General features: G+C 47.0%; 7 protein-coding genes across 7 annotated transcripts, besides 30 other annotated features; all 7 read left to right on the top strand.

Annotated features, from left to right (window-relative positions):
• On the top strand, positions 1-1130 carry Tc00.1047053509779.60 (dual-specificity protein phosphatase, putative; the record flags this gene model as incomplete). The annotated part of the gene is made up of 1 exon (XM_803595.1): positions 1-1130. A coding segment is annotated over one exon (1130 nt), but the record flags the coding sequence as incomplete, so codon positions are not given.
• Positions 1-15341: a sequence feature (heterozygous, Esmeraldo-like haplotype).
• Positions 1286-1315: a sequence feature (AT_rich).
• Positions 1637-1671: a microsatellite.
• Positions 1793-1826: a microsatellite.
• Positions 1832-1887: a sequence feature (A-rich).
• Positions 1915-1959: a microsatellite.
• Positions 2103-2154: a microsatellite.
• Positions 2207-2227: a microsatellite.
• Positions 2584-2683: a microsatellite.
• Positions 3127-3156: a microsatellite.
• Positions 3165-3215: a microsatellite.
• Positions 3332-3400: a sequence feature (A-rich).
• Positions 3602-3654: a microsatellite.
• Positions 3858-3881: a microsatellite.
• Positions 3945-3967: a microsatellite.
• Positions 4080-4113: a microsatellite.
• Positions 4299-5627, top strand: Tc00.1047053509779.50 (hypothetical protein, conserved; the record flags this gene model as incomplete). Its single annotated transcript, XM_803594.1, has 1 exon — positions 4299-5627. One exon carries the CDS (start codon positions 4299-4301, stop codon positions 5625-5627), a length of 1329 nt encoding a protein of 442 aa, XP_808687.1.
• Positions 5645-5664: a microsatellite.
• Positions 5803-5906: a sequence feature (GA-rich).
• On the top strand, positions 6010-6795 carry Tc00.1047053509779.40 (hypothetical protein, conserved; the record flags this gene model as incomplete). The annotated part of the gene is made up of 1 exon (XM_803593.1): positions 6010-6795. The coding sequence occupies one exon, from the start codon at positions 6010-6012 to the stop codon at positions 6793-6795; it is 786 nt and encodes a 261-aa protein (XP_808686.1).
• Positions 6899-6921: a sequence feature (AT_rich).
• Positions 7079-7120: a microsatellite.
• Tc00.1047053509779.30 (hypothetical protein, conserved) lies at positions 7186-9579 on the top strand (the record flags this gene model as incomplete). The annotated part of the gene is made up of 1 exon (XM_803592.1): positions 7186-9579. One exon carries the CDS (start codon positions 7186-7188, stop codon positions 9577-9579), a length of 2394 nt encoding a protein of 797 aa, XP_808685.1.
• Positions 9778-9828: a microsatellite.
• Positions 9991-11418, top strand: Tc00.1047053509779.20 (hypothetical protein, conserved; the record flags this gene model as incomplete). Its single annotated transcript, XM_803591.1, has 1 exon — positions 9991-11418. The coding sequence occupies one exon, from the start codon at positions 9991-9993 to the stop codon at positions 11416-11418; it is 1428 nt and encodes a 475-aa protein (XP_808684.1).
• Positions 11643-11671: a microsatellite.
• Positions 11696-11736: a sequence feature (A-rich).
• Tc00.1047053509779.10 (DNA repair protein, putative) lies at positions 11766-15266 on the top strand (the record flags this gene model as incomplete). The annotated part of the gene is made up of 1 exon (XM_803590.1): positions 11766-15266. One exon carries the CDS (start codon positions 11766-11768, stop codon positions 15264-15266), a length of 3501 nt encoding a protein of 1166 aa, XP_808683.1.
• Positions 13637-13665: a microsatellite.
• Positions 15294-15367: a sequence feature (A-rich).
• Positions 15342-16111: a sequence feature (areas merged during assembly that could not be assigned to a particular haplotype. This can correspond to areas where the two haplotypes were merged or to regions with more than two copies in the genome that were merged during assembly.).
• Positions 15631-15669: a microsatellite.
• Tc00.1047053509779.4 (hypothetical protein, conserved) lies at positions 15737-16660 on the top strand (the record flags this gene model as incomplete). The annotated part of the gene is made up of 1 exon (XM_803596.1): positions 15737-16660. The coding sequence occupies one exon, from the start codon at positions 15737-15739 to the stop codon at positions 16658-16660; it is 924 nt and encodes a 307-aa protein (XP_808689.1).
• Positions 16112-16773: a sequence feature (heterozygous, Esmeraldo-like haplotype).
• Positions 16668-16706: a microsatellite.
• Positions 16707-16768: a microsatellite.

The following is a 16773-nucleotide window of genomic DNA, read 5'->3' as shown; positions in this document are numbered from 1 at the left end:
CGCACGGTAGCTCATCCAGTTTGTTGAGTAGTTGCACTACTGTACTACCTTATTCTTCTTTGGGAAAAATCTCGTCATTTTCGACGTGTGGCCGTGAGCCACCGACAAAAATTCTTGACTTTCTTTACATTGGGGGTGTGCGTGATGCCACGAATGCGGAATTTTTGCGTCGAGAGAATATTGTAACTATTCTTAATGTATCGCGTGAGGAATATTGGTCTGTTGATCGCAGCATTGTTATTCATCCATTTGCAGTGGATGACACCACCGAGGCAAACATTCAGCAGTTTTTTCGCCCAACCCACGTAATCCTTGAGCAAGTCCGTAAAGCGTACTATGATGCCAAGCAACGTGGCGCGAGTGTTTGTCCCCGCGCTCTGGTGCACTGCCAACGCGGGAAGAGCCGCTCCGTCACCATTGTGCTCGCCTATCTGATCTACCGCAACGGCTGGACAGTAGCAGAGGCGCTGCAATACGTCACACGCCGGCGGCCTCGCGTGGAACCAAATTTGGGTTTTATTGACGCGCTTCGGGCGTATCAGGAGTCGATGGACGTGGAGGAGCGAACGCGACGCTGCAGTTCACTCGGTCTTGCCGTGCGTAACCTTCCACGAGATACGGCGTCGTCGTTTGTTCACAAGTTCTTTGAGGATCATGTTGGTTGTGTGCAGGAGGTGATGATGCACTCCTCCCGACCGAACCAAAGCCGTAACATCGCCGCTCCCAATACCAACGGCGTTGACCAGGGCAAGCGCGGCAACGACGACAATGACCCTCCCGCCTCCTTCGGGCTTTCAGGCAGGAGGGACGGCAACAGTAGCAGCGGCATCGCTGTCAAAACTTGCAGCAACGATGCCGATGGCAATACGTTGTGCCTCGTTTTCTTCTCTGCGGCGGAGTGTGTGCGGCTGGCCAAACTGTTATACATGCGACGGCCTGAGCTCTTCAATGTGCTCGGTGTCGTGGATGGTAAAGAGTTGCGGCTCACGATCCCCAGCAAACTGATAAGACTGTCGAGAACAGCACACGCCCATTGCGATGATGGTGACAACACCCGAAGCAAGAAGTCTTCTCAGGGGGAGGAGGACACGCCGAAGGGAGACGCGGAAAAAAACGACGCAGGGACATAAACTATTGAGCTCAAAAAGCAACGACCGGTAAAAAGCAAAGGAAACAACAAAAGCCGAAAAAAGAAAAATAAGAAAAAAAGGGAGCGGAGCGCAACTCGCAGGGAATTAAAGGGAAAAAAAAGGGGTGGAGAAGAGGCAAAAAAATGCACCAAAGGAAATAAACTATATATATATATATATTTTAAGAAGAAGAATAGTAAAAACAATGAGGGATGGCGGCGAATTGGGAATGAAAACAAATCGATGGATAAATTTTGATTTTTGTAGGTAATTAGTCACATACTTATATATATATAATTATGTGTGTGTGTGTGTGTTTGTGTACTTACGTGTTTATTTTTAGAAGCATCTACACCCCTTTCAATACGTAAAGTACATATGTATTGGCAAATATAATATGCTCATTTACATTATAAATGTTATAGATTAAAAAATACGGAGAGAAACACGCAGAGAGAGAGTATTAAAGGAAAATAATAAATAATAACAAACCCCTTGCCCCTTCTTATATATATATATATATATATATATATATATATATTGCCCACCCACCCCCACACACACACATACTTCTAAGCATACACTTAGACACACACAAGCACAGTGAATTCTTGGCGATTCATTCCTTGAATATTATTTACATTGAAGCATTCGTTATAATATTCTTTTCTTTTTTTTTTTTTTTCCATTTTTTTTCACGATGTTTTTTTTTGTTTCATAGCTGCTTGTTTTTGTTGTTTTTGTTTTGTTTTGTTTTTACCCGTTTTCCATTTCAATTAGTCCATTTTGTTTTTGTTTTTTGTTTTTTTTTTTTTTTTCCTTTTGTTTTATGGTCACGTGTATTTGTCGTAGTGGTGCTGTTGGAGTGGGGGATGTGTGTGAATGTGTGGGGTAGTCGGGGGTGGGGGTTGTGGTTTATTTACTCAAAGACTGCGTGTGTGTTAATGAGTCGGAAAAATACTTGTCTCTCTGTACATATATATATATGTACGTGTATGTACATGTATCTATTTACATGTATATAATGTAATTGTATCAATTGTGGCATGCCTGCAGAAAAGTTATGATGAAACCCCTTTTTTTTTTTTTTTTTTTTTGTGTGTGTGTTATTTATTTTGTCTCTTCTTGTGTACGTGGATGTATGCGTGTATCCCTTACACCGAATTTTTCTTGTTGTTTGTTTGTTTTTTAATTTGGGTTATCGATTGGACTTTTTCTGCTTCTTGTTGTCTGTCACTTTTGTGATCATGCCGTTATATTTGGGTTGAATTGCGTGTGTTTTATTTTTATTTTGAGGATGTGCATGTCTCTTTCTCTCTGTTTATCCCTCTTTCTTTTCTTTATTTCTCTGTATTTATGTATGTACGTTTTTCTCCTGTTAAATGGTGGTTGACATGTTGTTTTCATTTCCTTTTCCTATTGCCATCACTGTGAACGATGAGCCCCATCCCTCTTTTTGTTTGTTTGTTTTTGTTTTTTTGTTTTGTTTATTTGTCCCTATTTTTTTTGTTGTTTTTGTTTTTGTTTTTGTTTTTATTTTTATTTTTATTTTTACTGGTCTGTTGGTTATATATATTATATATTATGTTTGTGCCGTCCTCTGCTTTTATTTGTGATCTTCTTTTTTTTTTTTTTATTTCTGTTGCGTGCAACTATTACATGGCGCCTCTCCCCTGTCTGTATTTCTGTCTCTGTCCCTTCTTCCCGTCCCCACTTCCGTCCCTCTGCGTGGGGGGTTGTGGCTGCCGCCTCCTTCAACCGAGGGGTGAGGCGCACCCACAGTAGAGGGAATGTGAAGAAGATGTGTCGCTGCTATCATCACCATCACCGTTGTTGGTGGTTTTTACCCATTCTTTTTTTTTTTTTTCCGGGTGTGTGTGTGTGTGACCCGTTTCTTTGCCTTCCTGTCTCTCTCGCTCTCCCTTACCGCGAGTACTTTTGGGGGGTGGAGGTGGTGAATGGGTAAAATAATACGGAGAAAGAGGATTTGTATGAGATAATAATAATAATAATAATAATAATAATATATCCATCTATAAATATATATATATTATAATATTATATATATTGTATGTATGTATGTATCCTGTTCAAATGGAAGATATCCCTTTCATGTAGGGCTTTACTTGTATCCACCATGCATTTGTGAGCGTGTAAAAAGTGATGGGATTATTATTATAAATATATTGATTTACTCAATATTTTTTTTTTTTGTTTTTTCTTTTTTTCTTCGATTTGTCATTATTTTTGTCATTTGTTTTTTTTTTTTTGGTTTGCTGCGCACGAGAGTGCCGTGGGAGAGGGAGGAGGAGGGGGGACGAGAGGTACGGCATGCACACACAATGACATGTGCGCATGGGTGGGTGATGGGGCCACGGCACGTGTGCTCGCATAAATGGAAGTGCGCCATCACGCAGATGGAAGGGGGTGGGAGGGAATTAATTTGGAGGCATCAGTAATAATCGTCACGCACACACAAATAAACAGACAGACAGGGAGAGAGAGAAAGAGAGACAGACAGACATGTACGCTAAGACCCACGAGACACGGAATGGAAAGAGGTGGGGCGAGGGATGGGAATGAAAGAAGCAAAGGGAGGAAACGCAGCACGAAGCAAATTGTGCTGCGAGGTTTGTGTGGGTGGGAATGCTTGAATACCGATCATATTTGATCATTTTTAGTTTTAAAACGGACATGTAATTCATTCAGAATTGAATTCTGTTGGTTTTTTGTTTTGTTTTGTTTTGTTTTTCCACCTTCATTCTTTATTTTGTTAGTTTTTCATTGGTTTATTCCGTTTTATTGTTGCTTTTGATTATTATTATTATTATTATTATGTTGTTGTTGTTGTTTTCCTTATTGTTCGTGGGTATTCTTATGTGTGTACGTGTGTGGATGCATGTCTGCATGCCATCTGTTTACATCCTGCTTTTATGTATGCAACCTTCCTTTTATTTTTTTCTTTTTTTTTTTTTTGCTTTTTGCTTTTGGCTGTGTTGGAGCAGGACCTCCACCGAGAGAAGGTGGAGGGGAAGGGGTGGAGGGGGGCGTGCTGAGAATAGGACCATTCTTTGCACACAATACACCCACTTATAAACAATACACATATATTTATATATCTACAATCCTGCCGCTGGAGAAGGGTTGGTGGTGTGAGTGACGGTGAGGATGACGACAGAGACGGACAACTTCCTGCATGCCACGCCATCGTCGGCAAAAAGCTACCCAACGTACACGCCACCGCCCCCGTTACCCTCACGGAATTCCGTGAGAACCTCGTCCACGGCAACGCGGCGGACGTTTCACGATGAGTGCGACGAAGTGATTCGATTAATCCGTGAGGATACGCTGGCGGCATCCCCGTCAGAGAGAGCAATTGGCGGCGTGTGCGTGTCACGCGTCTCAGCGCATGAAAAGTACCGGGCGATATTAGATGAGGTGGAGCACCTTAACAGACTCCTGGAGGTGACCGTCGAGGAGCGAGTTGACGTGCAGGGGGAACTGCAGGGAAAGTTGACGCAGATGGGAATTTCTCTTCGTGCCCGTGAAAGGGAGCTGCGGCAGAGGGACGAGGAACTCTTGCATCTCCGCGGTGCTGTGGAGGCTATGAGAACGCAGCTGGAGGCACTTCACCGCACGCGGCAGACGGAGACGCAAACCACCCGCGCGGCGAGTGGCAGCGAGAGTCTCCGCGATGCCGTCGTCCACCGGGATGGCGGTGACGGAGTCCCAAGCGCGGCCACTGATGCCGCCACAAGAAAAGAAACCTCAAAGAAGACGACGAAGTACATTGCGCAGAGATCGCTGAGGTGGCTTAAGTTCCTGGTGAAACGTTGCTTCTTCTTCGACGAAGGGGCGAATGGAAAATTAACGCAACTTATGAATCTGCTGAATGACTTGGAAGAGTATAGTGTTGAGCCGCGCCAGGAGGCCCACGCGGTGCGGTCGTTGTGCACACAAGTGTCTAACCGTCTAGTGGATCTCGTTTTAAGAGGCGCCAATGAGTGGCGTTTATTAGACCGTGATGTATCGGATCTGCAAACCTCCACGGAACGGCATTTCTCCCACGATCAGGAAGATTTTCTTCGGCGACGTGTTGCGGAGCTGAAGGTAGAGCGAGATACTCTCAAGCAGGAGGCAGTTGCCATCGCAGAGGAAAATCTGCAACTAATGAGTGAATTGAAGTCACGAGAAATTGCCGCACCTCGCACACCGTCACCGTCAGCACGTGTGGAGCAATTGGAGGCGCAGAATGCCATATTGTTGGCGGAGCGGAACCGGCAGGCCGTCCATATCGATGAGCTCGAGCAGAAGGTGAGGGCTCTGGAGGATGAAAAGAATGCAATGCACCTCAATTTGGTTCAGCAAAGAGAGTTACTGAAGCGACATGAACGTGTTCTTCACTTTATTTCGCGGCATGAGTGGGGTGAGAGAAGTGACAGTAGTGGAGGCGAAGGCAGCGGCAGTGGTCGAGTACACACAACCGTGGCAAAGTGAAGCGCTTCACCTTCCGAGTTTGTTTGTTTGTTTGTTTTTGTTGTTGTTTTTTTCGTACTTCTCTCATTTTATTGGTGCAGATATCTGCCTCATTTTTCTATCCGTCTATATGTCTGTGTGTGTGTCTGTGTATGTAATAGAAAGTAAACAGGTATACATGGACTCTTTCAAAACATTCTTTTTTTTTTTTTTTTACTTTCTTTGGTTTTCTGCCAATATGTATTTATTTATTTCCCTCTCCACCCTTTTTTTTTTTTTTTTCTGTCTCTCTCTCTGTCTGTGGTTTGCCCTCTTGCTTCCAAAGCGCAGCTGAAGGCGAGCTGTACTGGTGTGTGTGTGAGTGTGTGTGCACATACGCGACGGACGATAAGAAGGAAGCAGCATGTTTGGTCAGTCTGCACTCTGCCTGGCGAAGCGTTTTCGCTACAACACAAAGTACCCTTCTTTGGTCTCGTACAACAAACTACCGTGGGAAATACTCAACCATGAAACCCCGGAGTTTCACATGCATGTTGCACCACACTATGAGCAGATTATGACGCTTGCTGCCTCCACACACGTGCCACACATTGTTGGTAAGAAACACTTGGAGATGCCACCGGAGCATCAGCTACGGCTGCTTCCTGGGATGTTTTACATGTTGGATGGCGATTCGATTCCAGAGGGGTTTACCGCCAATCGCGTTTTAGACCCAACGGCACTGCAGTACTACGGCCGCTTGGAAAGTTTAGTTGCCCCTGTGCAGGCGGTGCGGATGTTGATATCGGATGATCTTCGAATTATATGCAACAGCGTCACACTTCAAGGACCTCTGCGATTGCCTGTTGCGTCATATGCGTCATTGGCGTCATTGGATGCCGTTACAAATAAGGCGAGTGCGTCCTTTACATTATTTCACTTTGTAAGACCCAACCGGCCACCGAGTGAGTTACACCTGGAGAAATATTACATCCACGCTCCACGTGCCATGGCGTTAGCGGAGTTTAATTCCAAAAGCAACACAAGTTGGGAACCAAAATTGCAGGCACCGAAGCGCAGCAAGCGGGTGACGCCACTCCCCGCGTACAGGCCGCCTCAAAGTTATTTGATGGGTCTGGCGGAGCGTCTTGCGGTGGTGCCTGGTAGTTCTTTTGGTCGCCGCTCGCTGATGTGGGGTCACTGGTTTTAGCCAGGAACGAATTAATTGGCGGAATGAGCAAATGGCTCTATGGCTTGAGAGAGCATATTAAGTGGGACAAGAAACGTGTACTTTTCATACGTATGCATACATGTAATTTATTATTATTATTATTTTCTTCGTTCTTTTGGCATATTTCTGGTGTGTTTGTCCGTATTGTTGGTATTGAGTAAGTGCTTGCGGTTCAATACACACACAACGTTAAATAGAAAGGGCGCAAAGATTTGGGGTGTTGAGAGCCCCCCGCTTACATTTCTATTAGAAGGTCAAGGAGATACATAGATATATATATAGATATATACATATATAAATATATCGAGACAGTGAGAGAGATCTCCCAAACCGACACGAGGGTTAGTTTTATACGTTTGTGTTAACGTGATGCAGCGGCCCAAAAATAAGAACACATTTGGTGAATCGTATGCAAGGCAAAATGATGTGCCGGTCACGGGAACAAATCCGGTTTCCGCAGCGTTTTTTCCCCAAGAAGACGCCGGTGCGACGAGGGATGTGTTTTGTTCGCGGCGGTGTCACCGATGCAAACGGGTTTTTCAAGTCAAGCTAAATACCGTGATCTTCAAGTATACATGCTGGCGGTGTGGGTGCCCTGTGTGCCAAAATTGTCGCACGCCGTGGCCACATGCCGCCGATATGTGGGCGTGTACTTCATGCGTGCGTCCTATCAGTTTTATTTGGCTCTTCCAGACGACGTACCACGGCGTCGGTCTGCTGCTGCGTGTTCTTGAGTTTTGCGACCCGCGATCAACGCGTATTGTGAAGTTTCTCTTCCCCGCCGCGGCACTGCAGTGCATGGCACGACGCGAGACCCCTGCAAAGCAAACCGCGAGTCGGTGCGAGACGCCGAAGCGGCGGCTATTACTTGTGAAGGCGTCTGATGGCGCGGGAGCTGCAGCGGGATCGTCGGGGGCGCAGCGCCGCGTGTTAGTCGAGCACTCACCTCGTCGCCTGCCCCCGCGGCAGCACCCAACGCAACGGATGGCACGTGCAAAGACAGCCATCAAACGTTGTTCTCCGCCGCAAGAACAACAACAACAGCAAATGCGAGGATATCGTGCACGGACACCCAACGGCATGTCTTCTTACTCTCCACCCAAACGCTTCTCCCTGTCGGATTACAAACTGAGCACCACCACCACTGCCTCCGCCACCAGCAACAACAAAAAAGGTGGAGCCTTCTTTGCGGAGTTTCAAGCGCCAACAAAATTCGCGGTGACGGCGCACGTCGAAAGACACGAATTATCAGCAGAAGTGAGAAGGCCGATGGATGAGGGCAATGGAAACAAATTTTTACGTATTGACGCCACCAAAAAAGTTGGAGGCCGAGTTGATATTCCTCGTATCGACGGTACGCAGCCATCACCAACGCCCAGTGTGTCTGGTTCGCGCTCGGACAGTCCACCACCGCGGTTTCCATCCTTTTCCCAATTTCTAGATGACCGGGGCTCGGCGCTGTTGCTAGAAGAACAGCATTCTCCGCAGCCCCAGCAACAAGATTCACGTGGCGTCGAACAAAAAACTGGAGGGAGGGCGCATAACACGTCCAAAGTCTTTGAGGTGAGGGAAAAGGAAGTGGAGGTTGTGGAGTTAGACGCCTGTCGAGAATCCCGTATCTCCACATGGACTGTCTCCCCAAACCCTATCACACCGCGTCCCTCAAAGATGGGCGGGACGACCGTAACAGGGGGGTCGAGCACCAAAAAGAAGGGCATCTGTTCTCCTCCGCCTCATTTAGGCATGATATCGTTGAATGCATCGCTCTCCATGTCGCAAAGACGACACGTAACAAATGGCGTGAAGCCCTCTGCTGCTACACCTGTGGCAGCCACAGCCGTTACCAACGCCACAACAGCAAGAACCATGATGGCGAATCACTCTATGGCTCCTGTCAATCATGGTATTCATTCCTTTTATCCGATAGCTTCACACCGTCGGACGAAAGCGACCACCGACAACAATATGATTTCCAATACGCCGATGCATTTTAAGCTCCATGCTTCTCGGGGTCCGACGACAGGATCGAGTATTCCTACACGAGTGACTACCCCGCGACCGTTTGCATCTGTCTCATCGACCTTTGGAGGAGTAGTACCGCTCACAGAAAGGCATGTGGGTGCTGCATCCTTCGGTAATCATTCTACGACAGCACATTACCCGAGGACGAGGATGTCTATAAACTTCAAAACAGACAATTTTAGATTACAGCGGATGACTTCGAATATTACCAGTCCACGTTTTGCGCGGAAACCAACGGTACATACTCCAACGACAAGCGGTGGCGTCCCTCTTAGCGCTCGTGCACCTCCGTCCTCTCAGGTGGGAACAAGGTCGATGATAACTTCTCCACGTACAGCACGTCCCCCTGAGCAAAAGAAATCAAAGATTCGAGGAAACATCCCTCCGTCATGTTCACAGACTCCATTAATGCGGAAAACTTCCCCACCACACGCGCGGAATGTGACGCCACGGGGTTCTCATGCCCGGACGCCTTTACAGCGAATTGCGTCGAGTCGTCTCTTACCATCCGGTGAAGCTGCGCGTCGTTATTTACCGACACAGGCCGATGCCGGCGGTAGAGAGCCTCAGATGAAATCGCCTCCAGTTCTGATGATTCACCTTACACGGCAGCGTGGGCCTGTGGTACCGAATGTAACGGAAGAGAAGACACCACGGCCCGCATGCATTCCACAGCCAATGGGCAAGGAACAGCCGGAACAGCAGTACCACGCCCAGCCTGAGGAACCAAGAAAGGAGTAACAAGCGCGTTTGTGGAAGAAGTTTCAAAAATAAATAAATAAAACAAAGAGGAGACGCCTTACGTACAATGTCAACGAACAATATCGGTTTTTCTTTTCTGTAATTTAGTGTTGTTATTCACATGAGTGATTGTGCTCATTCTTTTTTCCACCTTTATCGTATTTTATTCCTTTTTTTGCCCAAACGTACTTATACCTGTTTTTTCCGTTTTTTTTTTTTTTTTTTTTTTTTTTTTTTTTTTTTTTTTTTACGCCCTCTTATTGTTTTTTTGTTTGTTTGTACTTTGTCTCAAATTTAAAAATGTAGGATCACTCATTTGTTGTGTCGCATCATCGGAGGCTCTGTGTGTAGACTTTTTCCTTTTAATTCGCCTCTTAGGTAGCTGCTTGCTCGAGAGACAAACGCTCCCTCATGCACGCGGCTGTGGTCACAAATGTGGGGCTGGTTGTGGATGCCGTTATTGTGGAACGGTGCGTGGATGAAAAAGAGCTGTTGTGTGATCCGGTCGCTCCCAAGTCTTACGTTGCATACGGCAACAGTCAACAAAATTCCTCCTCACAAACAAATTCCAGCTATCCAACACCGCGACGCTTCTCCATTGCCTCTGGCGTCAGTGTTCCTGTGACGCCAATAGGCGAGAACAGCCCCAGATCGTATGCGCTGTTTCAGTCTGTTCTAAACGACAATGTGCACTACGAATGTCACGCCACGAAACGGCCTTTGCAGCAACGATATTTTCACATGTTTGACGTGTTGCCGTTTGGAATGGAAAGCCCATCCTCGGTCTTTGGTGTGACAGGGCGACATACAAGCCGAGGATTGGTTGTTGGAGTTGCTTCAAGTGGATTGTTTGTGGTACGTCCATACTGTAGTGGTGCACCGCTGCAACTCATTCAGTACGGCCCAGATAGGCAGAGAGTCCGTAAAGAGGACGTTGAGTTGATTGCCAAAGTGAGCAATTCGCCAGTCGTAACCGAAGGCATTGCAGCGTTCATGGACATTGCGAAACGTTGGAAAGAGGCGGTTAAAAAGGCATTTCCCCTTGATGGAGAAAAGGATGCCTTCCGACAGGGTCATGCAGAGGCAGGTGAGAGTAGCAGTAGTAATGAAGATGTTGTTAATTTACTAGAGGGAATGGAGTTGTGGTCTTTGAAGGACCTACAATTGCCACCACAACTGGCCCTACATGATCCCATTTCTCCTCTCTGTGTTGGTTCACGGGTATTGGCTCGACGTTTCTGTTCGGATGTTTCATTGCATATCGCCCGTGTTCTTGCTGTAAATTATGATGTCACATACACCTTGGAGTATGAATCCGATGGAGGTATCGATGAGCGTGTTTTACATAATGATATCCATCTCCTGGATGCGTCGGATGCCGAGCAATGTAGCGTTCGTGATAAGGTGACTGTCGCACTTCACAAACAGTTACCAGCCGTCATTATCGTCTGTCTTGGTGATGAAGAGTACCGTATTATTTTGGCTCAAAACCCTAATCGATCCCTTACCATCACACGGCGACAGATTGTATTTATTGCGCCCTTGTTAAAGGAGGCCCTTTACGCCGATCCTCTTATCCTGCAGTGGTTCAGGGATCTTAACCCATCGTGTTCCGGTGTTGTGCCGTGGAAAGAAGTTCGATATTTAATTCTTAGTTGGGAATCTTATGGAAAAAATCTGTCTTTTCAGAAGCTCGGTGAGGTACAGCGGGATTTGTGTATTCATGTTGGCCGTATGGAGCCACAACTGCTGCGCAAAGTACCCGTTCAGGAGGAAGATTTACTTTTGAACTATGCCGAGTTTGAATATGTAATCCTGCGTGCGAGAAACCTGCTATAAAAGGAACAGGATGATAATTGTTTTTTGTTGTTGTTGTTGTTTTTACACATCCATTATGTGAGCCACAGTGGCGTGCGGCCGTGGGGCTGCTGTTTGGATGTATTGGATGGAACTATGTATCAGTATATGCTTGCTTGCCGTAACGCCACTTTGCATTTGACAACAGAGTTGTCTGTGTATGGCGGACTCATGTGTCAATGATTTTTGTCTTTTTCCTTTTTTTTTCTCCCTCTCTCTCTTTCTCTCTCTCCCTGCTTGTGTGTGTGACCCTCTAATGTTTTCATTTTTTTATTTTATTATTTTTTTTTTTTTTGTCTTGGTGCTTGCTCTATGACATTCGATGGATTATGAGGGGAATGTTGCCCACCATAACGAGTCAGATTGCAGGATGGTGCACGGGGCACGGCATTGAGGACATCAACGCGCAATTATGCGTCGTAAGTTGCGGCTTTGACGTTGAGGGCATCGTTTCACATCTCATCCGCCGCGCCCTTGCGGGGTTGTCATCACTCCATGCCTGCGTCTCTTGTGTTGTGTTACCCGATGGCACAAAAAGTGGGACGCTGTCGCGAGTGGCCGCAGCCCTCACGTCTTCCCTCAACAATATAGACGGAAAACGTGTGCAGGTGCACGTGGCCGAGGAGGGCACTTCCACCCGCACTCGCTGCACCTATTACCAAACCGGTGGTGTGGTGGTGTTGAGCAGCCGCATGTTGTGTGCGGATCTGCTGCACAGACGTCTGTCACGTGAACTTGTGGGTATCGCCATTGTGTTGCTGCCGTACGGAACCCCTATGCGCTCAGATAGGGTTGTGCCAAGCATCGCATTCTGTGCGGAAATTCTTCTGCGAGGTGGTGGTGCGATGCAACTATTATCGTGTAGGCGTCATCCACCTTTTATTCTTATTTCAGATAACCCGTGTTTTGTGCGGTATCTTCTACAGCGAAGGCGTATTGGTCAGGAGCCGTTTCTGACAAAGGTGCACGTGGACGAAATACAACTGTTTCCACGTTTTCGTCTCAGTGTGATGCAGCATTTTGAGCAGCTTGCAAAGGAGCGGCCATTGAACGTGGAACGTGTTGCTGTAGGCGTGTCGTCCAGCATCACCGCTATCGACGGGCTGCTCTGTCAGGTCATAAAGGAGGTCATTAGAGAGCTCCATGCTCTTGAGGCACGTTTGGGTCGAACACTGGACGGCAGCGGCAGCGGCAGTAATGACAACAGAAGTGGCAATACCAATAATGTGAATAATAATAGTCTTGACGCGGACGATCCATTCTCGCGTCTGCAGCCCATATCGCGGCGGCAACGGTTGGAAAAACAACCACCGCGTTATGTGCGAAAGCCATGGGTGGTGCCATCGGATCCTACCGTCATTCTTTTTGGGTGTATCCGTGAGGAGGATGCTGTGGATGTCGTGGATTTCACTCTGGATGACGACTTGGACTGTGCCTTACGTGCACATGGACCCTGGTGGCCATTCAGTAGACTCGTTGAAAGCCTCCTTGACGTTCGTCGATTGCGGCGAGGAGTCCGACGTCTCTCTCCGTTTTCGTGGTTATTTGCTCTTGAAGCGGCACTGACAGCACGCGTGGCACGCCAAACACGAGATGTGACTTCGGCAAGGGCATTCACATGTCAGCCGCCCGATGCACCGTGGACGTTGTCAAAACATTTTAGCCCAATCGTTACGCTGGCGATTCACCGCATCGGTAAAGTGGAAATGAGTATTGTGAAGAAGAAGGGAAATGATTTCGACAGTCACAGAAACGGTGATTGCATGAATACAGTTGGAGATTATGTTGTTGTGGAGGACGTGGAGATGGTGGGAGAAGAAGAGGATGTCGTATGTGTGGAGCCAGCGACATCGCAGCGTTTGCTCCTACCGCGCAGTGATGAGGTGGATTCATGCATGGAGTTTGCAAACCGCGTTATACAAGGGTGGTGCCGAGACACACAACGTGGAAGAACTGCAGGGAATGCATCGAATCCCGTGTTTTTACTGATTGTTTTTGGTGAGCGCGCGCTTCGTCGCTATGTATGCCGTCTTACACACACTCTAGAGGATTTCCAGACATTTGAGTTGAACGGTTTTGTTGCGGCTTACCAAGCGAGACATGGTGCTGACATACGCCGACGTGCAGAGGCCCCAGCGACGGAGAAGACAACACATGTGAACCTGCGCACGTGGTTTCTCGCAAACAATGATGAAGTTATGGAGGAGGAGGATGAGGAGGATGAGGAGGTCGCAGGGAATCATAATAATGATGACGAAGATGTTGGAAGTGAGGTTGGGAATGCCGTGAAAAAAGGAGTTGGCATTTGCATAGAGAAGACACCGACGCGTACCCTCTCGCAGGGTCCAAGTTTTCTTTTTTCCCAAAGCAGTAGGTTAAGTCATAACCCCGCCATCAGCAATGATGGGAGTGGCGGAGCGGAGAGTGTTTCACTGCATCAATTACTTCTGAGTCAAGCTCCACTTACGCCGCCATCAGAGGAAGAAGAAAAACAACAACATGAAGAAAAACAAGGGGAGGGAAGGCGCCCCGGGACTCTGTTGTGCCTGGACTCTGTGGGTGCTGGTATTGCTCTCTTGTCTGTGGCGTCTTCCGATTGCAACTTGCCTTCACCTTCTCTACGTGTGGCGGTGGTGAACGGGTCATTGCTATGTGCATCCGAATTGATTTCGATGGTGAAAGGGGTTCATGATGCATTCGCGTTACCGACACGAATTCTTGTGGTGGAGCAGGAGCTCCGCTTCCTTCGCATGTTGGAGATGACCCAAGACGCATTAGAGCCGCAAAGTTTGCGTCAATTGCGGGTGCAGGTGCTAGTGGAGCAATTGCATGAATCGCCGGTCACGGATCGGGTTTTGGAGGAGGAGCGTGAGGCCTTTGAGGCGCTGGCACATGCCAAGGCGACACTGACAGGATCACTTTTAGCAGACAGGAACACGCTACGCGCGGTGCAGGAAAACTTGGATTCGGGGTTAATTCTTAAGAAAAACTTGGGCCGGAGACAACAGGGCCCGCCGGGTCTTTGCGGGAATGAATTGCGTGAAGTGCAAATGTCCACAGTGAGTGGCTCTGCTCCCACGACAACAACCGCTTTGGAGGCTCCGCTCGTTGTGTTTGACGAGCGTGAGTTGCGATCACTGTTGCCGTACGCTTTGTACCGTCGCGGCATTGAACTTGTTCCTCTGACGCTTGCGACAGCCGACTATGTTTTGTCTCCATTGTACGCGCTGGAACGGAAGAGTGCTCCGGACTTCATCCAGTCGTTGTTTTCAGGTCGCATCTTCACGCAGCTCGCAGCTCTCTCTCGACGCTACGAGTTTCCAATGTGTCTTGTTGAATTCGATCGTAGTGCACCGTTTCGCTTGTCTTTTTCATCCCCCTCACCTGCCGCCACAAGTGACGTCTCAGGCCCTGTGGCTCATTTTGAAGGTGGTGGGCTGTTTGCAAGGATTGCACGTCTCTATGCTTCTTTTCCACGGGTGCAGGTGTTGTGGTCACGTGATCCAACACAGTCGGCGGGTATCATACATGAGATGAAGCGCACATTTGCACGGGAGGCGGTGGATCCAAGCACACCATCACTCACACGTGGAAACATCGATCCGCACGACTCCGCCATGGAGAAGGAGGCGTCACATCTTGCGGCCCGTGTCTTGTCATGTTTCCCGGGCATTACACCGGGCAATGCAGCACGAGTCATGGCAGTTTGTGGCTCACTTGCGGGGCTTGCCACTATTGACGAGTCTGCACTCGTGGAAGCCATGGGAGAGGAAAACGCCAAACAGCTATACACCTTCTTGCACGATGATCTTGTCGCCAAGGTTTTTTAGTCGGACATACCGGGAGGGAAGACGTCGTCTTTTTTTTTTTTCTTTCTTTTCTCTCTCTCCCTTCTTCTCCGTACTTTTGTTTGTTTTTACCTTTTTTTTTTGGGGGGGGGGGGGGGGGCATTTGCCGCTTATGATTTCTTTATGTATGTCATTGCCTTGTCTTGAGAAGAAAATGAATTTCTGGGACTTTCATATTATTATTGTTATTATTATTTGTTTGGTTGGTTGGCTTTGAATTTTTTAAATGTGGAGGTGATCATCACACAGTGGAAACAACGTGTGGTGGTGGAAGTTGAGAGGGAAAGTGGGTACATTACACACCGTATCATTCAAATATTATATTATAGAGTGCACTGCACCGTCATATTATTATTATTATTATTATTATTATTATTATTATTATAACTGCGCAACTTATTGCGTGAAGCATCTGTGGGGGAGAAACCCCCTCGTGTTTGCCTTTGAATTTGATGGGTGAAACGAAGACCGACCCGGTGTCCTCGAGGCATGTCTCGCCGAAAGTGTTGCTGGAGGGCCACATCACCAGCACCAACGTCATGGTGGATGTTTTTCAGACCGATTACAATGACTGCTTTCGGTCGTACCGTGTTTGTCAGCGCAACCCCTTTGGACCAAACACGCCGTTTCTTTTACGTATTTTTTCGGTCAACGACGTGATGTTGCTGGTGGTGCTGATTGCTTTAGCGCTTCCGTCCCTGCCCACATTTTTAGGCCCTCTGCAAGGAGCAAATTGGATGTATTTTTCCCTTAACGGTACTGAAAAGAAGATTGACGGTGTCGTTCCTCTTTTGATGGACAAATGGACACCAAATTCGTTTTTGCCGCGTCTGTTTTTGATGATATTTTGTTGTATATTGTCCGTATGGCGTATGGTGGCTGGTTTCCAGCGTGCGCACATTGAAGAGGTGATGGTAATCCGTGGACTTGGAATGCAAATTACGAATTACAATGTGTTTGGTTGGATTTGTTCACAACGGTTTATAGAGCTTAAACTTATCCGTTCTCTTGTTATTCATGATGCCTTTTTTCGATATCAAGCCATTTTTTTTCTTTCCGCAACGATTGAAAACGATGCAATACGTTTGGTACTTTTTGAGGAGACGTTGCCTCGATTGGCAGTGTTGTGTCCTGTTTTATGTGGTTTGAGGCATATTCTATATGAAGAACCTGAGAAGGGTGCCACTTTGGCAGAATTGGAAGGGGTTGAATCAGAACGCCTTGATGACACCATGGAGGGTGAATACAAGGCTACAGATGACGATAGTGATGTCACAGACCGTGAAAATGGCGACTCCTTTGCCTTTACAAATGCACTCGAGAGAGAGAGAAACTATTATGACCCACCGTTGATGGAATTTCTTCACACAAAGTGAAAGAAAGTATAAATACATATATTTATATATATATTCATATATATATTTTTCTTTTCCTTTTTTTTTTTTTTTTTTTTTTTTTTTTTTTTTTTTTTTTTTTTTTTTTTTAAGGG

This window comes from Trypanosoma cruzi, genomic scaffold (assembly GCF_000209065.1).
Source record: "Trypanosoma cruzi strain CL Brener 1047053516459 genomic scaffold, whole genome shotgun sequence".
Classification (NCBI taxonomy): domain Eukaryota; phylum Euglenozoa; class Kinetoplastea; order Trypanosomatida; family Trypanosomatidae; genus Trypanosoma; species Trypanosoma cruzi.
Note: the sequence above shows the minus strand (reverse complement) of the source record. Positions and strands in the feature narration are given on the sequence as shown.